Here is a 25,337-nt window from a genome sequence, read left to right on the forward strand (position 1 = left end):
AGAAGTCCCTGAACCTTCTGCTCTGCCGTGAAGGGCACCGGGAAGGGCAACGGAGACAGGGAAAACCCTCAGGCCCTGATGTGGGGCTGCTCCTAGGCGCGGCGCGGGTCGGGGTGGCGGCCGAGCAGCCCCTACTCTGGGATGCGGCCAGAGACTGGGCAGGGCTGTTCAGGAGGCGGCGGGGGACCTGGGCTCCTAGCCCCAGCTCGGCGTGGCTGGAGGCGGGATGGGGAGGGCAGCTGAGATCAGGGCGGGGCTGGGGTCCCCAGGGGTCCTGCGGGGATCCCGGCCGCAGCCGGGGCGGGTTCTCCAAACCCGGGGGCGGACGGGGGGTGTGTCTGCCAAGCCCGCCGGGCGTCATCCACTGGAGCAGGGGGCGCTGCCTCTCCCCGCGGAGCCCCCCGCCCCGTCTGCTCAGGAGTGGAACGCGGGGGCCTGGAGGGGGCCGCTGGGCGCTCCGCGTCCAGGTGCAACTGGCGAGGCGACGGGAGGCGGGTGTCCCCGGCTTAGGAAGGCCGTTCACTCGGCGATGGACCCCCTCCTCGGCGCGACCCGTATCTAGGTGCCGGAGAGCTGGGAGTCTGGGTCCTCCCGCGCCGGCGGGGCGCCCTTCGATGAGGGGGCGAGGGCGGGAGGGCGTCCCGCGGCCGCGCGGGCAGGGCAGGGGGCGGGGCCGGGAACCGGGGGCGGGGCCTGGCGCCGGGTTTGCGGCTTGGGGGCGGGGCCTAAGGCTGGGTCTGCGGCCAGAGGGCGGGCCGGGACCCCTGGGGGCGGGGCCTGGACCCCGGGGGCGGGGCTCCGGGTGAGCGCCGCGGGGCGTCTCCCTCGCAGGCCCCGCCCCCGCCCCCCGCCCGCCCTCCGGCCGCCTCTGCCGCCGCGCGCCGCAGCCGCACCGCCTTCCCTGCGCAGTCGGTGTCTCCGCATCGCTGGGTGAGTGGGGGCCGCTCGGGCCGGGGTTGGGGGATGTGGGGAGGGGGCGTCTGGGGGGGAGGGGCTGCGTCCAGGGCTCCCCAGCCCCGCGCCTTCCGCCGACCATCCCTCCGCGGGCGCGGGCAGGAGGGGCTCCCCCGGGGCAGCGCGTGGCGCTCTCCAGGGTCCTGACCGCGCAGTGGCCAGCGCGAGGAGTCGCGCCCGGGGCTGCCAGCATCGAGGCGGGGGGCTCGGCGGGCGGCAGCCCGGACGAGGTGGGAAGGCGGGCTCGGGGCGCGCTTCTCAGGGCGAGCTGCGGGCTCCTTCCCAGGGTGCGGGCTGGGGGTCTGTGCGGAGAGCACAGCGCCGGGCCACCTTCCTTTCCAAGTCTTCCAGCTGGGAGGGGCAACTCTGAGGGGGGCCGCGGGAGGGGGCTCCGGAGGACCTCCCCTGCCCAGCGCAGCTCTCTCTGCCCCCGCCCCATGACCCAGTTCCCTGGACCTCCAGGAGGGGACTAAGGGACACACTGGCGCCCCAGCCCCATACATTTCCTCAGTCCCCTCCCACACACTTGTTTAGTGGCGCCTCAGCCTGGGGCAGAAGAGGCCGTTTAGGAAGGAGGGTCACCAACTTGCAGAAGCACGCATGCCGGGGACGGGCACAGGTCCCCAACAGGCCCTCCCCCTCCCCGCGATGGGTGCGTGCCAGCTTACATATGTGCGCACGCCACACATGGATGGAAACCTGCGGGGAGACAAATGCAGTGCCGAACCCAGAACGCATACATGCGTGAGCACACGCGTGAGCTGACACCTCACCCATGGACGCAGATTCGTACACACACAACAAAGCCTCTCACGCCACTCTCACAGTCCCAAGCTTGTGTGGCCGTAGGAGGGGGCTTGCGGTGTCACCTGCACACACCCCTGCAACCCCTGCCCCAAACTGTCCCTGTTGGCTCCCCACTGTCCCCCCCAGACCTCACCCCTCTGACCTTCTGACCTGGGAGCCTTTCGGGACTCCATGAAAGGTGAGGGTTGGGGTGGGGGTGCCTGGCTGGGGAGGGATGTCCCTGGAAGAGGGAATCCTAGTCTAGGAATGGCAGCAGCTCCCTCTCCCGGGACTTGGCAGTCCCTATGGGGGAAAAAAATAAAAGAAATTAGCCAGGATGCCTGCCCGAGGGTGGCCCCAGCTGTTGGCTGTGTGTCAGGGCGGGCCTGGGAGCTGGCTGAAGATGCGTGTGCGAGACCTGCGAGGTCGTGGGCTGGCGTGTCTCATGCACAGGGTTTTGGAAGTCACGTGTGCGTGGTGCTGTGTGTCAGCATATGTGCGGGGTGGAGCTGAGGAAAGGGTGCATGTGGAGTCAGGTGGCCCCGGGGCATGTATGGGCTGTCTTGTAAGGGGCCTGGCCCCATGGTGCAGGTCTGGGGAGTTGGGGATCAACCTGTGTCGCTTCATGGTCCTGAGTTCCTGTAAGTCGTTTCCATGGTACTCAGCACTTGGCCATTTCGGCAGTGTCCCCAGGGCTTCACGGGTGGAGGGCAAACCCCCATGACAAGAACAAAGTGGGGACTGCTAACCCCACTGCAGAGATGAGGCAGTTTCAGGAAATTGCTCAAGGTCAGACCAGTGGAAGGAGTAGAACTGGGGTCCGTCTCTGCAGCCAGGGCCCCATGTGTGGGAGAAGGAAGCGGCCACTGTCCGGCCGCGGTGGTGACTAGATGTCAGGAGCCAGAGGGCCGACAGGGTAGGGTGGCAGTCCTTTGCATCCTTCTCTGGGGTTAGCCCTGTCATTCCATGGCTGTGTGTCCTCATGCAGAGTATCTCTCCCTACCCCACCCCAGCTTGCCTTCTCATCTGTGAAATGGGGCCAACCCCCAGACTTCCTCTTGGTGGGGGCGACACAGGAAAACCAGGAGGGCTGAGGCAGGTACTGAGGACCTCAAAAACAAAGTGAGTCCTGCCTATCCCTGTGCAGGTAGAAGGTCCCGGGCGGGGGGGGACACCAAGGCAGAATGTTTGGGACAGGTGGAGTGACCTGCGGCCAGCCAGCTCTGCCGGGCCCCCAGGTCTAATAAGAGGTAGTGGAGGCTGGTGACCTGAGTCCCTTCTGGAGGGCGATCAGAGACCGGGAGGACCTAACTATTTTTCTGTCCTTTGGCCCTTGGGGGCCCCAGGTGGGACTTGGCTCGGCCATGGGCAAGCAGAACAGCAAGCTGCGGCCCGAGATGCTGCAGGACCTGCGGGAGAACACAGAGTTCTCGGAGCTGGAGCTGCAGGAGTGGTACAAGGGCTTCCTCAAGGACTGCCCCACAGGCATCCTCAACGTGGATGAGTTCAAGAAGATCTACGCCAACTTCTTCCCCTATGGCGACGCCTCCAAGTTCGCCGAGCACGTCTTCCGCACCTTCGACACCAACAGCGACGGCACCATCGACTTCCGGGAGTTCATCATCGCACTGAGCGTCACCTCGCGGGGCCGCCTGGAGCAGAAGCTCATGTGGGCCTTCAGCATGTACGACCTGGATGGCAACGGGTACATCAGCCGCGAGGAGATGCTGGAGATTGTGCAGGTGGGCGCCCGGGCCCCCAGGATGCCAGACGCGGGCACCCTGCAGCTGGCACCCATCGCCCTTGTCGGTATAGCTAGGACCAGGGGTTATTCTTTAGACCCTGTTTTAGAAACTCTGTATTAGGCAATCATTTCCAATGGAAAGAGAAGTTGGGCGAATTTCCTTTACCCTTGACCCTGAGCCGTCTTCAGCATAAGGTCTCACGTGCTTGATCGTGGTGGGTGCCTGTCATGTTGCATTGTCCAAAATATGACCCTTTACCCGCAATACACCAGGCTAGCTTTCCTAAGAATAGGGACATTCTCTTACATAACCCATTATATGATTAGAGAAGTCAGGGCACTTAACATAGAAGCAATGCTATTAGCTAACGTACAGACCATATTCCGGTTTGGCCAACTGTCTCAGTCGTTTTTATAGCTTTTATTTTTGTTTCGTGCCGAGGATCCCACATGGCGCCTAGATGTCGTGTCTTCAGCCCCTTTCAATCTGTAATGGTTCTTGGGCCTTTCGTGACTTTCCTTTCATGACTTGATAGATCAGGACACAGAGCAGTTTTTGTTTTCTTGACTCTCCTCTACTCATGAGCTCACTTTGAATGCCCAAAGTGGTAAAGACATTAGCTGGAAGCCACACAGCATGTAAGTGGGCCACCTGGCTCCACCTTCTCTGTTCCATCTGGATGCAGTCTGACTTTTTTGTTTGTTTTTTTGGGGCCACACCTGGTGATGCTCTGGGCTTACTCCTGGTTCTGTGCTCAGGGATCGCTATAGGCAAGGCTGTGGGGGGACCATATGGGGTGCTGGGGATTGAACTCGGGTCGGCTGCATGCAAGGCAGGTACCCTATATGCAAGGTGAGTACTTTCTCTAACCCCATCGGCATGACATTTCTGTTCAGCCCTGTACACAGAATCACCTTCCCACCAATAGACTGCAGACTCCTAAGAGCCTCGTGCTGAGTGAGATGCACCTCTCCATGCACTCAGTGCATCTTGACACCAACTCCCTGAGACTCAGAGAGGTGAAGTGTTTCACTCAAGATCACAAAGCACAATCAGAGCTGCTCCTTGAAAGGGAACTGGCCATCAGTTCTGGAGATGGCCCCATCTCTTGGATTGTTCCACTGTAAAAAGGGGATGCTAAACTTAGGAGTGATTTAAAGACCTAATATGATTCCCCTTTCTTGGTACAAGTACCCTCTTTTTCCTCTTGCTTCATTTTGGTTTTGTACCACACCCAGCTGTGCTCAGGGCTTTCTCCTGGCTCTGTGTTTCTGCCTCACTCCTGGTGGGGTTGATGGACCACATGCAGCGCCAGGGGATAAAATCTGGGCGAGCCAAATGCAGAGCAAGCACCTTACCCCCTGTGCTATCTCCCTGGCCCAGTAGGATCCACTTTCAGTCTGACACTGCTACCTTTTCTCTAAAACCTTCCAGGAGGCCCACCCCTCACCCCAGCATCGCCACCTCCAGGATTCGGTTCTATTTGTCTGTCCAGATCTGTGTTCACCTTTATGCTGAGCCTCTGGTTCTTCCCCTGTGGGGGAGGCTGTGACCTCCCTCCTTCATGCAGGTCTAGGTGGGCAAGGGACAGAGGGTGGTGTGGGGGTGCGTATTCCCTCCTGCAGTGTATTTCTCAGCCTTTCTAACATCCCTGGGATGCGCCTGCGTGGTCCTGTCTTAGCACGAACCCTGCTTCCCTTTCCTGCTGCCTTGCACACCTTTCCCTCTTTCAGCTTTGCTGACGGCTCCCTGTTTCCAGCTCGCCCGGCCCTTGCTGGACTCCAGACACTGGCTTCTCTTTTTGCTCAGAGTCTCAGTGTGCCATCTAGCCCATTCCAGAATAGAACGAGCACCGTGTGTAGCTGCCTCTCATCGGGGGAGCCTTTATATTGATCCCTGGTATTTAGTCTGTAGCTAATGAATAGCGGGGCCTCCCAGGGGTCCTGGTGGATGGGTCCACGTGGCAGCTATGGGCTGTCAACCCTAAAGAGTCATCTGTGTCTTACCACCCCGTTGACTGCCCTGCTGCAGAGCACTCCATCTCAGCCCCGCGGGCCAGGCTCACGTCAGCCTCTTCCTTGAGCATCTCCTGGATGTCTGCCTGCCTGGCCTCTGCCATCTGAGCCTGGTTTCCTTTCTAGCAGCCGGTGGCCCCAGCCAGCACAGACAGACTTCTGTGAGCCCAGTAACTGATTAATTACAGGTCGGCTCCAGTGAAACAGTGAGTGCACCACACTTCCAGACAATTAATTGGGAGGCCCGGGAGAAGCCTGTCACAGGGGAGTCCTCTCTGGAAGTCATTTGCTCAGTCCTCAGCCCTGTGACCGGACCATGGGCACCCTGGAAGGGCAGACAAGCATGCAGGCCACAATGAACCAGCTGGGTGACAAGGGTGTAAGTGTGACATCTGAGTCCCAAGGACTGCAGGGTAGGGAAGGCCCGGGATGGGGCAGGAAAGTCAGGATCACAGCATGAACTGCTGTGTTCTTTCTTTTGTTTTGAGGCCACACCCGACTGTGCTCAGGGCTTACACCTAGTGGATCCGGAGGACCATAAGGGGTGCTGGGAACTGGGATGCTGAAGATCAAATCCTGGTCAGCTGCGTGCAAGGGAAACCCCTGCCCGCTGTGCTGTTGTGCCAGCCCTGAGCTGCTACACGCTGATCCTTTAAGCCAGCCGCTGTTGCTCCATCCTTGACTCTCCCTCTTTCAGTCCTCATGGATATGGTTCCCCCACTTCACAGACAAGAAACTGAGGCTTGTGGCTTGGCCGAGACTACACAAGTAATGAACAGAATGAGGCTCTCATTCCAGGCTCGTCTTACCTTATAGTTCCCACTGGTCACCCACCAGACTGCCAGAGCAGCTGTCCAGAATCTCTGCTATTCCCATCTGAAACCTGGGTTTGTTTTGTTTTGTTTTGGGGTCACACCTGGTGGTCCTTGGGTGCTACTCTTGGCTTAGTGCTTGGGTGATCCATGGAATGCTGAGAATTGAGCATATGCTCCAACGCTTTAAGCACTCTCCCTGGCCCCAGGAGCCTCGGTTTCTTCTGAAAAAACCAGGGTTGTAAGATGTGTTTTACAGGACTGTTGTAAGGTTTAGAAACACTGCGTGGAGGGACTGGCCGTAGTGACAGAACAGCAGGGAGGGTGCTTGTCTTGCACACAGCTGACTGGGGCTTGATCTTCATCATCCCATGTGGTCCCCAAGCACCGCCAGGTGTGATTCCTGAGAGCAGAACCAGGAGTAACCCCTGAGCATTGTGGAGTGTGGCCCCAAAAGAAAAAAGTGTTCTTGGGAGGTGGCCTGATTAGTGGGTTCCTAGCAGGTCGCAAACCTGGGAAGGTACGGGGGGCAGGGGTGTCGGTTGTGGCAGAATTACCCCCGGGGAAGCTGATGGTGGTGAGGGAAGCAAGGAAGAGGATGAAATGACTTGAATGCCAAGGACTAATGGGTCAGACTTGGTGCAGAGGGCAAGGGGACACCTTTTAGAGAGGACAGTGTCTTCTCTGTTCTGGGTGTGCGACTCTGGCTGGGTGCTGGAGTTTGCATCTGTCTGGTGGGGATGAAGAGAAGCTGGATGAAGCTTTTTGGGGAGGGGTTCCCGGGAAGTTCTAGGGCTGCCCTGTTCCTGACCCAGCCAAGATGGGAGAGGACCTCCCCAAGAAAGCACGTATGAGCTGAGCCCCCAAGGAGGAGTGGGAGGCAGCAGAAGGAGCGTGGGGCAGCATCCAGAAGGAGCTGGGTGCGAGGCAGGCCTGGAGGGAGGCCTGTGTGTGAGTGGAACGAGGGGGCGGCTGCTGGGCCAGGGACTTGGCGGTGGAGATCTGTGTTTGGAAATTGCTTTCAGAAGCAGCGGGGGCCAGACCCAGGGAAAGAGGCTGGAAGAGATCAGGGTGGAGGCTGAAGTCAAATCTTGCAGCAGAGGAAGTGTAGGGTGTGGGAGAGGGTAGGCTTCTTGGAGGAGGTGTCGGAAGTGAAAAGCAGGAAGACTGACGTGAGCAGTCTGGTCCTGGAGCTGCAGGTGGCCGGAGCCCAGGCTATGCCCCAGGCCAGTACGCTTTGTGCACACGTTCTGTGGTGGTGGCGGTGGTGGTGATGGAGGGAACACATCTCCTTCGTGTCCTTCGGAGTTCCAGGCCGCTGTGGCCCTAAGGATGCCCCCTCCCCTGCTGACCAGTTGCTGAATGTCCCCTGTACCTGCTCTGAGCCCGGCGTGGCCGAGCGCCCCCTGGCGGCCACCGCGACGCCGCAGCGCAGGGCCCCCTGGCGGCTCCCGGGCGCGGGCGGTGCGGAGCCCCCGGAGTTTAGGAAACTGCGCGGGGGCCCAGGTTACCCCGCACGAGCGCCCCTTCCCCTCTGTGTGCGCCCCGACGCCCCCCACCACCTCTCCCCCTTCCTGGGCTCCCGCGGAGGCTCCGGGCTGCGGCGCGCCTTTGCTCATGCGGACCCCTCTGCCAGCAGTGCCTTTCCCGCCGGGCGTCTCCCTGGGGATCCTCGCACAGAGCCCCCCTCTCCCGGGAAGCCCTCCCGGACAGCCGGCCCCGGGCCACTGCCCTATCCCCCGAGCCCCGTGCCGCACCCCCGCGCCGAGGGGCGGGTCCCGGGGGTGGGGGTGGGGGTGCCCAGGTGGGCGCCTCTCACTCCCGCCCCCCCACTGCCGCTCCCCCAGGCCATCTACAAGATGGTTTCGTCCGTGATGAAGATGCCAGAGGACGAGTCGACCCCGGAGAAGAGGACGGAGAAAATCTTCCGCCAAATGGACACCAACAACGACGGTGAGCGGGCAGGGGCGCGGCGGGCGGGGGCTCCCCTGCACCCCGGCCCCCGCCGGCTCCGCTCCATCACCGCGCCTTCGCCCCCTCCCCGCAGGCAAGCTGTCCCTGGAGGAGTTCATCCGCGGGGCCAAAAGCGACCCGTCCATCGTGCGCCTCCTGCAGTGCGACCCCAGCAGCGCCTCCCAGTTCTGAGCGAGAGGAGCCAGGTTCCCCCCCACCCCAGCCTTCCCGGGGCCCTCTCCCGGCTCGCAGCTTCCTCCGTCCCCTTGTGTCTCCCCAGGCTGGGGGTCAGACTGGGCACCCCCGGGGGCCTACTCTCCGGAGATGCCTATGAAGGCACCCCGCAGTCTCCCCAAGACCCGAATAAGCAAGCAATGAGCACCCACCCCACCCCGCCCCCAACCCCCAGAGGCAATACCACCCTTGGACCCCCATTGAGACCTAGGCTCCGGCTTGGTCTACCCGCAGTCAGCAACACCCTTTCTCCCCAAGATAGTGGAACTTCTACAGCCACGAGGAATGGCCTCTTGCCCCCAACCACAGGGCACCCCCTCAGGTTTCAGCCCTGCGGGAGGGCTGTGTGTGGAGGGAAAAGAGGGGTCCTGAGTTGGGGGGTGGAGGGAACACGGTCCCGGAGCAGAAGGTCCACAGCTCTTGAGGAGGGCCTGGAGGCCAAGATGCAAAAGACACCCCTGGATTCCAGCCCCGGCTGTGGGTCCCCTCACCCCGCCTGCCTGCTGTCCCGCACGGATGAACGTGGTCCCTGCCCCAGCCACGCTCATAGGCCCACGGAGAGAGGGGCAGCCGGCCCTGAGCCCCCCCACAGGCCTCCGCCGAGCCCGTTCCCCGCTGCATGCATCCACACGGAGCATCTGTTCTTTTTAATACCTTCACAATAAAGTCTGTTTCAGTGCAGAGGGCTGGGTGGCTGGGGGCCGGGATGAAAGCTCCCCTGGGAGCTCTGTGGGACGGTCCCCAGTCCTGAGCTGGACACAGTGCAGATGGCGGGAAGCCCAGCTCGGCTCCAGGAGTCAGAGGGTCAGCGGCTCGGAGCTGGTGCAGCTCAGCAGGTCACGGCTCTCCACAGGCTCTGGGCTGTCCTGGAACTGCAGACACCGCAGGGCTGCGGGGAGCTCCCAGGCACCTCCCAGGCAAGACCGGCTCGTACCCAGGGAGCACTCCCAATTTGCAATTTAAGCCCAGATCCCTCCTGCCCCTTCCTGAAGCCAGACTGGGCCATGGGAGAGGCAGGTGCCCGCTGAGACATAGGAACCCGCCCCCCCCCCCCCACAACCCCTCCCACACCTGCCTTTGGCTCTGGGCAGGAGAGCAACTACCCTCTTATCAAGGTCAGGGGGCATCAGACTGGCTCTCTAGGAGATCGGGGACTCGGGGGAAGGGGCCAGGCCTTACCGAGTGTTGGTGGCTTTTCCCCCACCAGGGCCTCAGGCCCAGCAGGTGGTGGGCGAACTGGGCACAGCGCACGGCGCACACGCTCTCGGCCACGCAGAACACAAGCGAGATGCCCCAGAGGCACAGGCTGGAGCTCTGTGGGCACAGTGAGGGGAGGCGCTGGCCTGGGGTCCAGGCACCCTTCCCACCCCCACCCCAACGGGGTCCCCAGGCATCCCCCTCCCCACCTCCCCTATCCCAGCACTCACATAAATGCGTGTGGGGTCGAAGGGACAGTTGGGGGCCAGGGCCAGGAGCCCAGGGCTCCCAAAAGTGCAGGCGGCCAGCAGTGCCTGGCCCTGGGTGGCAAAGGTCACGGCGATGGAGGCCAAAAGGCCAAGGGCACAGGTGAGAGCCAGAAGGGCGCAGGCCACACTCGAGCCGAACACTGTCCAGCGCTGGGTGGGAGAGGGCATGGGTCAGTGGACCTTGGGGGCAGCTCAGAGACCCTCTGAGGGTCAGCCTCCCCCCTCCAAGCAGGCCAAGCCCTTTGGGGTGACCACTGTCCCCTCCAGACCACTCCGGGAGGTGCCACATACCAGAGGGACACTGGGAAGATAGCGCGACAAGACGATCGTGACGATGCCTGAGGTGATGACCTGTGGGGGAAGCTCCGTCAGGCTGGACTCTGTCCTGGAGGAATTCGGGGTGCTGGGGAAAAGGTGGGTGGCCGCCTGCCCAGCCCGTGGCCGGCTCTAGCCTTGGAGGCCCCCACTTCCTGGGGCCCAGCCGAGGGGAATATTTCTAGCATTCACCCCCTCCCAGCCTATAGCCGTGACTCTGCCTGCAACTGAGCACCTCAGCTACCACCCGTGAACCCCAGGGTGGTGCGGCCAAGGAGTGGGTGTCTGCTCGGCCACTGTACGCACACATTCCCTGGAGTGGCAAAGATTTTGGAAGAAATTCACTCAGCGGGGAAGGAAGCAAAACCCACATTGTTCAAATAACTCAGGACCCTTCATGGAGGAGAGTTCAGACAGCCCAGGAGTATTTGAGATGATCTCAGGCTCTTGGTGGCGTGGTCCCAGCTCCTCCTGATGTGCGTCTCTTCCCATCCCCCCTCCAACACACGCACAGCGTCAGGAGCCCCCTCCTGCTCCTCTGCCTGTCTAGCATCTCCCTCCCTGCACTCCAGCCACAGCCCCGAGGTGGGCCACCCACTGCTCAGCTCCCAGCTGCCGCGCCCTGAGTGCGCCCAGCCTGGGCTGCGTCGGCAAGGTGACTCCAGGGGAGTCCTGAGTTCGAGGCCAGCAATGCCTCTGACTTGCTGTGCAGTCACAAGCAAATGCCTGCCTTTCTCTGGGCTTGGTTCCCTTGCAGGATGAGCTCACCGAGCATCCTGGCTTCCCTGTCAGACACAAATAGTTGCCAAGCTGGCTGGGCTTCTTCGTAGCAGCAGGAGTTGGGTGAATCCCTGAGTCTTGGTTTCCCACTCTGAAAAATGTTACTAATAACGGCCCACGTCCCACGTCACTGGAAACAGCAAGGATTTGCTCTGACGTGCGGGCCAAGCCTGAGGGGTCCTAACTCCGCACTTGCTGCCTCCCCGACCCACCCCACCAAGCTGGGCGGACACAAAGGGCCACGGGGCCACACCGGCAAGAGAGGGGAGAGGTGTGAGGCGTGAGCCTGGGCAGCGCCGGGTTGTTGACGCCACAGCCTGGGCCGGTGTTGGCCTTTGCACCAGCCTGCAGGCGGTGGGCTGTCTGCCGCATTCTGCAGGGGAGGGAAAGGGCGTTGCGACTCCCTTAGCCGAGGAAAGAAACAGATTCTGATGAGCAAATGTTCTCCCAAAGGCTGAAGCCCCCTCGGCTGGTGGGGCTTACAAGCTTGAGAAGATCCTTGATCCCATCTTCATCAGACAGGTGCTGATGCTCGTCAAGACCCGGCTCCCCCAAGCAAGGCTCTGCCAGAGCCCCCAGCCATGGCACTGCTGAGTTCTGGGCTGCAGAACCGAGCTCAGCCGTTCTCGCCTCCCACCTTTGCAGCTGCTGTTCTGTTCTTGGAACACGGTCCCAGCCTCCTCTCCTACCTGCCGGGAGGGGGGGGGGGCTCCCCCCAGTACCTCCTACCTGGGTGATGGTAACTGCAGACCAGCTGTGAGCTCCTCACCTACGAACACCCAGCCCCTCTGCCTACCTGGCGGGATCCTCCCATGCTGACCTAACGCTCCTTCCTTCCGACCCGAGCTGCCTGAACTGTTGCCCTCTTGGAGCAGAATCCCAGATCCCACGAGCTGGGAGAGCTAACTGCACCAGGCTCTGGGCTAAGTAAGTACACTCTGTGGAAGACTTTTGATTTTGGCCACCTCCATGGTGCTAATTCTGGGGCAGTGTTGGGCCGGGGGTGGGGGAGGGGGAGGTTGCTCCCCAGCAGTGCCTGTAGGACCAGGCGGCACTGGGATCATGCTGGGGATCGACCCCCGGCCTCCTGCACTCTTGAGTTGCCTCTCCAGCCCCGTGGATGCTTCTTTTGGTCCCCCCAGGGCCCTGTGACGTTTACACGCCTGGTTTACAGAGGAGGAAGAGGAGGCAAGGAAGCGCGGCTTATGCAGCTGTGGAGAGGCAGAGGAGGGTTTGGGCTGGGGGTCGCCCAAACCCGCTCAAGGAAGGACCTTTCCCAGGGCCCTCGGGACCCTCCTGGTGGGGCCTACCACGATGGCCAGTGTGACGGAGAGGATGTTGACCACGCAGTACTGCAGTGCCACGGCGTCGTGCGGGGTAGCCACGTAGCGCAGGACCGTGCCGTGGAGGAGGGCGGCGGCGATGAAGCTCAGGTGGCCGAGTACCACCAGCACCAGCCCCCGCTTCATCAGCACCTTCCCAGAGTCACTCACATTCGGGCCACCTGTGGGGACAGTGCGCAGGGTGGGGGGACATGGGGGACAATTGAAGGGGGCAGTGGAGCAGGAAACCCCAGCCCGACAGGTGAGGAGGGTACTAGGTTTCCTGTGCCTTGTCTTACCCAAGGCTCAGGGTTCTCATTCAGGAAAGGGGGCTCATGTGAGCCCCTTTTGTGAAAGCCCTTGGGCTTCTGGGGTCCAAAAAACACATGGGAGGGACTTAATGGGGAGTGTTTCTGAGTGTTGTTGGTTGGGGCCGGGACTTGAACCCACCTCTCCAGCTATGACCTACGACCTTCCATGAAGCTGCCCAGGTTGAGTGCCCGGGCTGCACAGGGCCTCGAGGTGCCGTGCTGAGGTTGACCATCACTGTCCACAACTGAAGGAGCCCTCGGTCAGTGGGCAGGGATCACCTCCTGCTCAGGAGATGGCTGGGCGCACCCAGCCTAGTCCCCAGAGACCCTCAACTCGTGAGTCTAGGACTGTCCCAAGTTGGGTGATTTTAGATAAGACACTCAAGTCTGAGCCTTGCTTGCCATCTGGAACGGGAGGTGTGTCTCTTGTCTTCAGGTCGGGTGGACGGGCCTCAGGGACATGGCTGGGACAGTAGGCAGACTTCAGAGAGCAAGCCCGTGGGGGCAGGGGCTCTGGGCAGGAACAAGGAGGCAGGGGGCAGCTGGAGTCCAGTGGCTAACTAGCCCCTGGCTTCTGACTAGACCCTGGCCACTATCTACATGTCCCCAGGACAGAGAACTACTGAGCCAGCTCGGATTGTTTTATTTCTGCTCTCTGGGATTCCCTGGGAATCCCAGCTCACTTCCCAAGGACACACACAACATTCACACACATACACACACACACACACACACACACACACACACACACACACACACTGCAGCTGGCCAGCCCCTATCCCAACTAAACAGCCCCCCTTTTCCTTTAGTGGCTCTTTGTGGGACCCAGCTGATGTCCCCATTGGTGGCAGGGAGGTGTGAACCCTACTTCCTGCATGGCAGCTATGCTATACCAGGAAGGAACCCAGGACCCCCCACATGCAAGGCTGAGCCCTGCCCCTCAGATGGGATGTTCTTGTGGCCCCTGAGCCAAAAGGGAGTCTCAAGTGTCCAGGGAGGTGTGGGGCCACTCCATCACAGCCCCCCATGGGGGTCCCCAGACTCCGCATGTGACAGCTGGGGAGGGTCTGGCCTGGCTGGTCTCTATGAGATAGAGGGAGGACACATGGGTACGAGGGCCCATTGATCACCAACAGGAAAGGGCATGGCAGCCTCATCCCAGGTCCGACCCACTTGCTATCTACCCACCCACTTTCTTGGCACCAGGCACCACCTGGCTTGGGGCTGGGCCCACAAACAGCATCCCAGGACCAAGGGTTTGGTCAGAGTGGCGGTGGCCTGGTGCCAGCGCCGAGCAGCGCTTGGAGCTCCGTGGGCTGGGGGTTCCTGGCTTCCCTGCATCGCGGTTAGGGTTTCCGAGCCCTTAGCAACAGTGGCTGATGCTGCAGAAGCTCTTTCACTCTTTTCTGGCTTTGTTTTGTTTGGGGTCGGTCACACGCGGCAGCGCTCAGGGCTCACTCCAGGCTCTGCACTCCCGGCGGGATGGGGGACGGACCATATGGGCTGGCGGGGATGGAACCTGGGTCTGCCGCGTGCACGGCACACGCCCTGCTCCACCGCTGTACTCCTAGGAGGAGACCCGGTCCTGGGGCAGCGAGGAGGGGGTGATCCTGTCCCTGCTACAGGTGGGGAAAGGGAGGGGCCCCAGGTCCCCCGATTCTGTCTGAAGCCGCGGCGCGGAGGGGACCGATCGATCCTGCGGTCAGTGGGAGGGGTGGGAGGGGAGAGGGGGCCAGCAGCAGCCCGGACTCTTTCCCGCGCCCCACTGGGGCCAGAGGAGGGGCGCTGTCCTCTGGGTCTTTTCCCGGAGAACGGGGAGGAGGCGCGGGAGATCGAGGGGCGACGCCACCTCGAGGAGATGCCAGCAGCCCCCGCCTCCTCCCTTTCGCGGGTGGGGAAACTGAGGCCAGGACGGGGCCCCGGCGCTCCCGCGACCCGCCCCGCCGCCACGGCTCACCCAGGCGCAGACACATCTCGGCTCCCGCGCGGCCTCTCCGCGCCGGGCGGGGCTCCAGGGGCTGCGGGCGGCCGGGGGCCCGCGCTCCCATGCTCGTCGCCGCCCCTCTCCCCGCCGGAGCCCCGGCTGGCGGGCTCCCGCGCCTCCTCCCCGCGCCCCCGCCCGAGGCCCGGCCCCCTGCAGTCTCGTTTGCATCCCGGCCGGTCCGACCGGTTGCACGGCCCTGCCCGGCGCCGCCACTGAGTCAGCGCCGCCCGCCCGGCCCGCCCACAGCGCCGCGCTCCCCGTGGGCGCCCTCCATCCCGGCCGTCCCCCGGACACCCCTGTCCGACCACGCCCCCGCCGGGCCGCCCCTCGGACATCCCTGCCCAGGTGGGCGCCCTCTCCCGGAGGCCCCCTCCGCCGGTGGACACCGAGGAGAGCGGCGGCTGCCCACGGGGCAGGGAGTGAGAGGCCGGTGGTCCTCGGTGCCTTGGGGCCGGTGCGCGCCGTGCGCCTAATCGGGAAAACCACCAGGGACGAAGCGGGCGGGAAGTACGGCGTCCAGTCCGGCGGCCAGGATCTGCCCTTGACCTCACGTGTGGCCGCAGGCATAGCGCTGCCCTCGCTGCCCTGGGTGTGCACGCTGAATCCAGGCCTTTAATTCTGCCTTGGAATCTCTGTTGCCTCATTGAAAATCAGGGATTCCTATCTGCAAAGGTTGTGCAAGCATAAAATTCAGTACAGAAATGAAATTGTTAAAAAGCTTTGAAACCCTCTAGAACATCTTCACAAAGTGTCACGAACAGGAACGCATGGTAGGTGCCTTATTGATCCTCTTGTGGCAGTTGATCTTTAATCTTCCCGGATGAACCTGCCCTTCCCTGTGTCATTCTCTGCGAAGTGGAGTGGACTCGCCCAAGGACCCAGAGCCAGAAGTGGTGAGGTAAGGGTATCCAGACTGCCAGCCAGTCTTCAGGTTCTCACCCAGATCTCAAGACTCCCTCCCGGATCTCCAGACTCCCACCAGGATCTCCAGATTCTCAGCAAGATCTCCAGACTCCCACCAAGTTGCCATATTTCCACCCAATTCTCCAGAACATCACCAAGATCTCTCTTTTTTTTTTTATTAGTGAAACCCCATGAGGTACAGTTGTAGACTTACAAGTTGTTGTGCTTGGGTTTCAGTTATACAATGATTGAGTACCCATCCCATCACCAGTGCCCATTCTCCACCCCCACCAATCCCAGTATCCCCCCCTCCCATCCCCCATCCCACCCTGCCTCTGTGGCAGGGCACTCCCTTTTGTTCTATCTCTCCTTTTGGGTGCTGTGGTCTGCAGAAGAGACATTGGGTGGCAATCATGTTCTGTCTACAGACTACTTTCAGCATGCATCTCCCATCCTGGGTGGATCTTCCCAGCACCCTTTATTTGGTGCTCCCTTCTCTATCTGAGCTGCCTTTGCCCCTCCAGTGTGCGGCTGGCTTCTAAGCCATGGTGTGAACAACCTGGTATTTATCACAGCTGCTCTTGGGTGTTAGTCTCTTATTTTGTTACTTTATGTTACCCAGATGAATGCAATCTTTCTATGTCTGTCCCTCTTTCTGACTCATTTTGCTTAGCATGATATTTTTCATGTAGTACCACTTGTATGTAAATTTCATGACTTCATTTTTTCTAACTGCTACATAGTACTCCATTGTGTAGATGTACCAAAGTTTCTTTAACCAGTCATCTGTTCTCGGGCACTCAGGTTTTTTCCAGATTCTAGCTATTGTAAACAGTGCTGCAATGAACAAACAAGTGCAGATGTCACTTCAACTATACTTTTTTGCTTCTCCGAGGTATATTCCCAGGAGTGGTATTGCTGGGTCAAATGGGAGCTCAATTTCTAATTTTTTGAGAATCATCCATACTGTTTTCCAAAAGGGCTGAACCAGTTGGCATTCCCACCAGCAGTGAAGAAGGGTCCCTTACTCGCCACATCCGCGCCAACACAGGTTGCTTTTGTTCTTTTGAATGTGGGCCAGTCTCTGTGGTGTGAAATGATATCTCATTGTTGTTTTGATCTGCATCTCCCTGATGATTAATGATGTAGAGCATTTTCTCATGTGCCTTTTAGCCATTCGGATTTCTTCTTTTAGAAAGTCTCTGTTCATTTCATTGCCCCACTTCTTGATGGGGTTGGATAACACCACTAAGATCTCTTGATTCCCACCCCGGTCTCCAGATTCCCACCCAGACATCCCACCTCCTGTCTAGATCTTCAGATTCCCACCCAGATCTCCAGATCCCCATCTAGATCTCTGTGCCCCTATTCTCCAAGGCCACCTGTGGCTGCACCCCAGACTCTCTCTCTGTCCTCAGAGTTGGCTTCTGGATACAGGCACGCGCTGGCTCTCTGGCAGCACCTATTCTCAGCCTGGACTCCCGCAGTCAGAAATCTTCAGAGGGGTGGCAGAGTTGAAGGCATCTGGGTGTTTCTGAGAGCATGCCTCTCCGCCCTCTGGTGCTGGGGCCTCTGGTACTAGTGAGGCCACTCAGTAGCACACTCATCTCTGTCTTTGATTTGTCTTTAAATGGAGCAGTCATAGGGATCGAACTTAAGGCCTCACACCTATGGAGCATGTGCTGTAATGCGGCTGAGTCTCCGGCCAGCACAGCCTCAGGAATAAAAGCATCAGCACATTATCAAGTGAGTGTTCCCTTCCGAACAAGATGGGGCTCTGGGGGGCACCTGCAGGCTGGCAGTCAAGCTAGTGTGGCTGCCGCTGTGTGGATGTCTGGGCTCCCCTCTCTGAGTGGGACAAAGTGTGCAGGAATGAGGAAGGAGAGAAAGTCTGTGAGGTGGGGGGCATACCCATTATTAGGGAGTGGGGGGCATACCCATTGGTGTTCAGGGCTTACTCCTGGCTCTGCCTTAACTCCCATACTTTCTCTTTAGCCCCTAAATAAACCACTGACAGGCATTTGACTATTATTTTGAACCACTTAATAATACTTCTACCTACTAGAAATACTTTTATCAAAAACACATGTATTTGTGACCAATCTCATACCTTGGTCTTTTTTTGCAGGGTGCAGTGGGGGGAATCACACCTGGTGGTGCTCAGGGATTCCTCCTGGCTCTGCACTAAAAAAATCACTCCTGGAGATGTTCGGGGGACCATATGGGATGCAGGGGATTGAACCCGGGTTGGCTGCATGCAAAGCAAGCTCCCTACCCACATACTATCTCTCCAGCCCCTCATTTCTAGGTCTTTCTTAGGCAGCAGGGAGTGCAGAGATGGACATGCACCGTTTGACTGCAGTAGGGAGACACATGCCTCCGAGAAAAAGTGATTGGCTGCAGGGACAGAGTCTTCTAAGGACCATTTGTTCATACCTTGTTTTAATTTAAAAGGAAATAAATGCCTCGAGAGGCAGCCTGGGGAGGGAGGAAGTGGCCTGAGGGGAACTGGAAACATCGTGGTGGGAAATGTGCACTGATGAAGGAGCGTCCTGAGAACTCTGCATGAGTGAAAATCAATCATGAACCACTTTATAACTGTGCTTCTCGCAGTGATTCAACAAATAAATGAAAGATTATTGAGTTAAATGACCTTTAAATTAAAAAAAAGGAAATGTCCCCCGACCCCTGCCCCCAACAACACCTTTTCGATGACTAAGGCCATATCCCACGGTCACCATGGAGCATGCATGTGGTCCCTGGAAAGCTGAGGACAGATCTCACATGTGCTTACATGTGGCTGCTCCCCCTTCATCCTGAAGCCCCTCCAGGCCTTTGGAAATTAGAGTGGGGACTGACTTTTGTGATATCTCTGCTTTCTGATGCATAGATAAAGGCTTCTTGTCCTTGGGACTATACTGAGATGGTAATGGTCATCACCCCATTTTGCAGAGGAAAAAACTGAGGCCCAGAAAGGGAAGAGGGTTTTTCAAAGACCACACAGACAGCTTGGATTAGTGGTAGAGTTGAGGCTTGAACCCAAGTCTAGTGAAATGGCAAGATGGCTCCTGACCTGGGAGTGGTGGGCCAGGGAAGCCAGGGCTGTCGGGAGTGGCCCGCTCCAGGCCTTTGAGATGGGAGAACACTCCCACAGTTCCTCCCCGTTTCCTTAGCCACCCAGGAGCGCCACCCTCATCCTTGCTGCCAAGTGACCAAAGTCCAGAAGCCTGAGCCACCTGCTGTCCCTGGCCCAGGCCCCACCCTCCGTCCCAGATGGGGCTCTGGGAAGAAGCTGGAATACTCTCCTTGTCCTCCACCAGCTCAGTGCCATTCCCTGAGACTCAGCTTCCCCATCTATCAAACGGGGATAATGACAGTGGGTAGGGCGCTTATCTTGCAAGCTCCCAACCAGGATTTGATCTCTACCATCCCATATGGTCCCCAAGCACTGTCAGGAGTGACCCCTGAGTGCGGAGACAGGACCATGGCCCAAAATCAACACAAAAAAGAAATTATTTATAAATTGTCATAAGTTGGCCCCCTGCCCCCATCCCCCCACCCCCGATATATTTTGGCATTTTTTGGTCCATCGTGACAATCACTTTCTCCTTTTCTCCAGACACCTGCCCACTGGTTCTGTGTGGTCGCCCTGTCATCATCCTCATCTGTCACTGCCCCGCTCCTCAGGGGCATGAGTTTCCAGATGTTAGTGAGCAGACACTCGTCCACCCCAACATTGTCCTACAGCCCCTCCTGGCCTTCTCAGTGGCCCTTCGTCCAGTGCCAGCCACCCTCCGAAGGCAGTGCTCCAACAAACCCTGACCTCATGCCTCTGGCCAAGGCCTCCTGTGGAGGACAAGGCCCACCCTGCTCCCTGCCGTTCCGGCTGTGCCCTCCTGGGCCCTCGCATCACACCTCCATGCTTGTGCCTCCAGGCTGAGCCTCTTGAGGGCAGCTCGGCTGTGCAGGGGTGATGCAAAGCAGAGCTGGGACCCACGAAGAGGCGGCGGTGGGAGACTGCAGAGCCGGGAACTCTGAGGGGAAAGCTGACCTGAAGCCCACACACTCCCTGCTTCTTCCAGTTGTTCCTCCAGCTCTGCAGGGCCCCCGGGTCCTCTCCGCCTCACCCTGTTCCATCCCTCGCCTCCCTGCTTTCCCTCTCCTCACTCCCCAGCAATGAGATTAGCCCCACTGGGAGAGCTGGAGAGCCCTCCTCCAGGTTCCCAGTGAACTCCAACGCTACTGGTTGAGGCACTGTGCTCTTCTGTGATCAGCTGCTCTGTGAGCCGCTGCTGCTCACTCCATCCTGCTCTCCCTCATCCCTCTCAGTCCTCCTCAGTCTCCTCTGTGGACCTTTAGCCACCAGCTCATCCTTAAGTACGGGTATGTTAGGGGCCAGGGAGATGGCTCAAAGGGCCTGAGCACAGGCTTTGCATGCAGGAGGCCCCAGATTCACCCCAGTACCACATGGTCCCCTGAACTGCTGAGAGTGACCCCTGAGCACCAAGCTGGGAGTAATCCCTGAGCACTTGGATGTGGCTCACCCAGCCCCCAAATTTGTTTTGTTTCTTTTTTTTTTTTTGGTTTTGGTTTCGGTGTTGCTCAGGGCTTACCCGTGGCTCTGTCTGGTGACACTCAGGTATTGGTCCTGGTGTGCTTGGGAGCAGACGTGATGCCAGGAATTGAACCCTGCTTGGCCTTTCCTGCTGTGCTCTCTCTCTCAGGCTCCCAAACTTGGGATTCTTTTGTGCTCTACTGCTTCCTTTTTTTTTTTTTTTTTTTTTTTTTGCTTTTTGGGCCTCACCTGGCCATGCACAGGGACTACTCCTGGCTCTGCACTCAGGAATTACCCCTGGCGGTGTTCAGGGGACCATATGGGATGCTGGGAATCGAACCCGGGTCGGCCACGTGCAAGGCAAATGCCCTACCTGCCATGCTATCTCTCCAGCCCCCTCCTACTGCTTCCTTTGTTGCTTCCATTAATTGTCTGATGCCATCTCACAGTTCCCCTTTATGGGATTATTGACAAATGACTGAGTATCAGAGTATTCAATGAACGTCTCACTCCACTGGGGTGTTCTGGTCACTTCACGCTCAGCATGAGCCAATGCATTGTGCCCTTTCCCCCCAAAAAATGCTTCTCATGTGTTTTGTTTTGTTTGAGGGCCACACCCAGATGTTCTCAGGGCTTACTCCTGACTGCTCAGTGGTCACTCCTTGTAGGTTTCGGGGGACATATAGGGTTGTGAGCACAGAACCAGGGTCAGCTGCACGCAAGGCAAGCACCCTATCCACTGTACTATCTTGCCAACAGCCCAGAAAGAAGAATATTTTTGACAAATGTCACAGGGATGACTAGGATCAAATACCTAGATATAAAAGCTGAAACTATAAAACTCTTAGAAGAAAAGAGAGGCGACCCAGAGAAATAGCACAGTGGTTTCAAGCACCTGCCTTGCTAGCATAAGGTCACGAGTCCAAGATCCTAGTGTCCAACGTCTGCAGTGATGCCAGCAGCCCTGGAGTGTGAGTCTGGCCAGTCAGCTTGATCTCCAGCACCTCACCGCAGTCCGCTGTGAGACAGAGGCATGACCCCAGCCAGCAGTGCGGCTAGAAGATCTGTGAGCTCCAGGGCTAGCAAGTGCAGCCTCTGGGGAGCACAGGATCCACTACCCAAAGAAAGCAGTGCCAATCTCAGTGGTGCCTGCCTGTGTGTGCAGGTACCACTACTGGCTACGCTGTTCCCAGTGGATGTGCTAGCACCATGGCCAGGCGTGTGTATAAACCCCCAATCATCACCATAACAAGAACAACAAGATCAACAGTGATAATGAAGGGAATGGAGGGAGCTAAAAAATTGTCCTAAACAGAGGATCGGAGTGATAGTAAAGCAACTAGGACATTTGCCTTACAGGCAGCTAACCCAGGTACGATCCTTGGCACCCCATATGGTCCCCCAAGCACCACCAGGAGTTATTCCTGAGTACAGGGCCAGGAATAACCTCTGAGCATCGCTGGGTGTGGCCCACTCCAGAGTTTTTTGTTGTTTTTAGTAGGGCTGGGGACATAGTGTAGGAATTATGACACACACCATACATGTATGTGCCCTGTCTGGGCTTGATCCCTGCTACCATAAGGCCTTCGAAACCCTTCCTGGAAGCACTGCTGATTCCCAGTACTGCAGGACCCAAACAGTACACCTTAGGCCTGAGAACTGAATCACCAGCCCAGAGGACCTAGAAGCTCTCAGGATGGCTACTGGAGCCCGGAGCACAGTGTGGGAGGTCCTACCCCCAATTAAAATTAAATGATTCTTAAATGAAAACATTGGCATAACTCTTTATGATGCTGGCTTTCAACAATGGTTTCTTAGGTCTGACACCAAAACACAGGTGAGCAAAGAAAAGAGAGATAAAATTGACTCCATCCAAATAAAAAATTATTGGGACCAGAGCAATAATACAATAGGTAGGACACTTGACTTGTGCATGGCCAATTTGGTACAAAGGTTTGAACCCTAGCATCCCATATGGTCCCTTGAGTCCCACCAGTAATGATTCCTGAGTGCAAAACCAGGAGTAAGCCCTGAGTCAATTTGGGTTTGATCCCTGGCATCTCGAGAGTACTGCCAGGAGTGATCCCTGAGCATAGAGCCAGGAGTAAATTCAGAGCACAGCAGAGTGTGGTCCCAAAGCAAAAATAAAACAACAAGAAAAGAATGATTATTATTCAATTCAATAGCAAAAATAGGCAAGACATTTAAAGAGACATTTCTCTAAAGATACATGACGATGTTCAATATCGTTAGTCATTTGGGCACTGCAAGTACAAATAAGCACAAATTACACTAATATGTCGCTTCAGACCCATTAGAATGGTGACAGTCAAAGAGATGGGCAATAACTGTGGGGAAAATTGAAACCCTCTGGACCGCTTAGTGTGTTTGCAAAGTGGAAGAATCACTTGGGAAAACAGTTCGGCAGCTCTGATGTCACCAAATTCCAAACTCATATCTCTAGCAGCTTATTTGACACCTCTGCTTAGTGCCTAATGGCCATCTAAAGATAATATGCCCAAGAAGAGCTCTCAGCTCTAGTCCCCTCAATTTATTTCTCAGTCCTCCTATTTTCAGCAAATGGCACCTCATTCACTGAGATACACTAAGTGGCTCAATCCAAGAGTATAAGAGCTATTCCTGATTCCTCTCTTCTCACCACTCTCCACAGTCAATTGATCTGCGAGGTCCGTTCAGCCTCCAAAATGCATCTTTTAGTTGGCTTATTTTATTTTATTTTTTATTGGATCACTGTGAGACAGTTACAAACTTTCATGATTACATTTCAGTCATACAATGATCAAGCACCCATCCCTCTACCGGTACACATTTTCCACCCCCAGTTTCCAGTGTCCCTCCCACCACCCCCTCCCTTAGTTGGCTTATTTTGGGGCCACACAAATGGTGCTCATGGGGTGCTCTGGAGACTGCGGTGGTGGAGACGGAATCCTGACCTCCAGCTGCACAGCTGCAAAGGCTCCAGCCTTTTCATCTATCCTCTCAACACCCAAAACTTATTTTAGATCACAAACCTTCTCTCCAACCACTGTCACTACCTTCTAACTGGCCTCCTCCTCCTACCATGAACTACTTTTCACACAACAATCAGAATGATGTTTCCAAAACATGAGTCATGGGCCAGAGGAAATAGTTCAAAAGGCTAGAGCACACGCTTTGTAGACAGAAACCCTGGGTTCAATACCTGGTACCACATCATCCCTTGAGCACAACTGGGAGTGACCCCTGAGTACTAAGCTGAGAGTAGCCCCTGACCACCACTGGGTATGGCCTAAAATCAACCAGCCAAACGAATCTGACTCAGGGATGGTGATACTTCCCTCCAAAGACCTCTGAAAGGCCTCAGAGACACTACAGGGTCCCACGTGGCTGGGCCCACTCGCCTGTCTGATATGGGCCTGTCCCTCTCCTGCCAAGAACTACATATGTCCACCTAGCTCTTCTTTTTCTTACAACACCCCAAAGTGGTTTTCTTTCTCTGCAGGAGGAGGATCCACACATCTGGCTGCGTTCTGGGCTTATTCCTGGCTCTGTGCTCAGGAATCACTCTTGGTGGGCTCAGGGAGCCATATGGGATGCTGGGAATTGAACCAGGGTCCGCTGCGTGCAAGGCAAATGCACTACCCGCTGTACTAACACCGTAGTCCCACCAACGCGGTTTTCATCTTTGCTCTGTCTGTTCTCCCCCGCCTGAAGTCAATGTTCTCACCCTCAAATCTTCGGTGAAGACTTCTTTCTTTCTGTTTGGAAGAGATGACACTCAGTGATGCTCAAGGGTTACTCCTAGCTCGACGTTCAGGAATCACTTTTGGCCGTCTTAGGGGACCACATGGGCTGCTGGGGATCAAACTCAGGCAAGCTCCTTACCCAATGTATTATTTTTCTGCCCCTGAAGTTTTCTTGATCACAGAGTGATTGTCCAACAGAATTTTCTGTACCCATGAAGGAAATGTTCTGTATCTATACTGTCCAATTTGGACTAAGTGAAGTTATTGTTCACTTGAAATGTGACTAATATGAGTAGAACTGAATTATTTAATTTGCATAACTAAAGTTTATAATTAAATGGGCTCAGGGGATGAGTTGACATCATACTGAACCATGAAGGTTAATTACCCAAGCTATTCTGTTAAATTATTATTATTATTATTATTATTATTACTTCTTTTTGGTTTGGGGTCCATGCACAGTGGTGTTCAGGGCTTACTGTCGGCTTTGCACTCAGAGATCACTCCTGTGGGGTCCAAGGAACCATATGGGGTACTGGGTAGCAAACCCAGGTCAGCTGTATGCAAAACAGGCACCCTACTCTCTGTACTGTCTCCAGCCCCTCTATTAAATTATTCTATTTTATTTTCTTCAAGGCACCTTTTTGTTGTTGTTGTTTTGTTTTGGAACCTCATCTGGAGGTGCTCAGGTGTTATTCCAAGCTCTACACTCAGAAATCTCTCCTGACAGGCTCAGGCGACCATACTGGATGCTGGTTAAAGAACCCACATACAAGATAAGTGCCCTCCCTACTACCCTACCTCTCTAGCCCCACAAGACACTAGTTGTTTTATTTTGGGGATGGGGAGGCCACACATCACAGAGCTTAAAGCTTACTCCTAGTTCTGTGCTCAGGGGTCCCTCTTGGTGGTGCTTAGGGAACCATATGCAGTACATATGAATGCAGTTACAGTGCAACCTGAATCAAATCCAGGTTGGCCGCTTGAGAGGCAAGAGCCTTAATCCCTGTAATTTCTCTCTGGTCCTGGATTTTCTGCTTCTAATAACAAGAATGTGGCTGCATGCCAGCAGAGACTGTGAGGATCTCATCTCCAGTTCACTTCCGGCCTAAAACAATGTCAGGGATATTCTGGCCACTTGATACATGTTTGTTAACTAATGAATAAAGCTTTAAATCAGGGGTTCTCAAGATACAGTCTGTGAATTTAGGAAGGTTTCTAAGCCCCTTTTATGAAGTAAAAATTAATTCCTAACAATACCATGAGGTTATTTTGTCTTTTTGAGGATATAGAAACAAGTGACGGTGGTTAAAATAGCCAGTCCCTAAATACAAAACAAAGCTGTCTCCAGGCCAAATGTCTGTATTTCCACGTGCTGCACAGCAAAGAAATAAATACACCATTGTTGCTGAAGACTGACTCGATGAATCAGTAAAAATTATTAACTTTATTAAAT

The 25,337-nt window shown here is 56.9% G+C and overlaps 2 protein-coding genes across 2 annotated transcripts; one reads left to right on the forward strand and one right to left on the reverse strand.

Moving 5' to 3' along the window:
- Positions 1 to 776: 776 nt before the first annotated feature.
- HPCA (hippocalcin) lies at positions 777 to 8,552 on the forward strand. Its single transcript, XM_056123465.1, has 4 exons — positions 777 to 930; positions 3,087 to 3,482; positions 8,160 to 8,265; positions 8,360 to 8,552. The coding sequence occupies exons 2-4, from the start codon at positions 3,105 to 3,107 to the stop codon at positions 8,455 to 8,457; spliced, it is 582 nt and encodes a 193-aa protein (XP_055979440.1). The 5' UTR covers positions 777 to 930; positions 3,087 to 3,104; the 3' UTR covers positions 8,458 to 8,552.
- Positions 8,553 to 9,296: 744 nt separating this feature from the next.
- TMEM54 (transmembrane protein 54) lies at positions 9,297 to 14,874 on the reverse strand. Its single transcript, XM_056123462.1, has 6 exons — positions 14,651 to 14,874; positions 12,371 to 12,564; positions 10,257 to 10,316; positions 9,927 to 10,115; positions 9,679 to 9,813; positions 9,297 to 9,371 (listed from the first exon to the last, which is right to left on the reverse strand). The coding sequence occupies exons 1-6, from the start codon at positions 14,739 to 14,741 to the stop codon at positions 9,297 to 9,299; spliced, it is 744 nt and encodes a 247-aa protein (XP_055979437.1). The 5' UTR covers positions 14,742 to 14,874.
- Between the last annotated feature and the right edge of the window lie 10,463 nt (positions 14,875 to 25,337).

The sequence above is a fragment of the Sorex fumeus genome, unplaced genomic scaffold (assembly GCF_029834395.1).
Source record: "Sorex fumeus unplaced genomic scaffold, SorFum_2.1 ptg000047l, whole genome shotgun sequence".
In the NCBI taxonomy this organism is placed as follows: domain Eukaryota; kingdom Metazoa; phylum Chordata; class Mammalia; order Eulipotyphla; family Soricidae; genus Sorex; species Sorex fumeus.

Coding starts and splice junctions, on each gene's coding strand:
- HPCA (XM_056123465.1), top strand. CDS start 3,105: ATGGGCAAGCAGAACAGCAAGCTGCGGCCCGAGATGCTGCAGGACCTG. Junction 3,483..8,159: donor AGATGCTGGAGATTGTGCAG/GTGGGCGCCCGG, acceptor CCGCTCCCCCAG/GCCATCTACAAGATGGTTTC. Junction 8,266..8,359: donor AATGGACACCAACAACGACG/GTGAGCGGGCAG, acceptor CCCTCCCCGCAG/GCAAGCTGTCCCTGGAGGAG.
- TMEM54 (XM_056123462.1), bottom strand. CDS start 14,741: ATGGGAGCGCGGGCCCCCGGCCGCCCGCAGCCCCTGGAGCCCCGCCCG. Junction 12,565..14,650: donor CGAGATGTGTCTGCGCCTGG/GTGAGCCGTGGC, acceptor CTGTCCCCACAG/GTGGCCCGAATGTGAGTGAC. Junction 9,814..9,926: donor TCGACCCCACACGCATTTAT/GTGAGTGCTGGG, acceptor CTGTGCCCACAG/AGCTCCAGCCTGTGCCTCTG.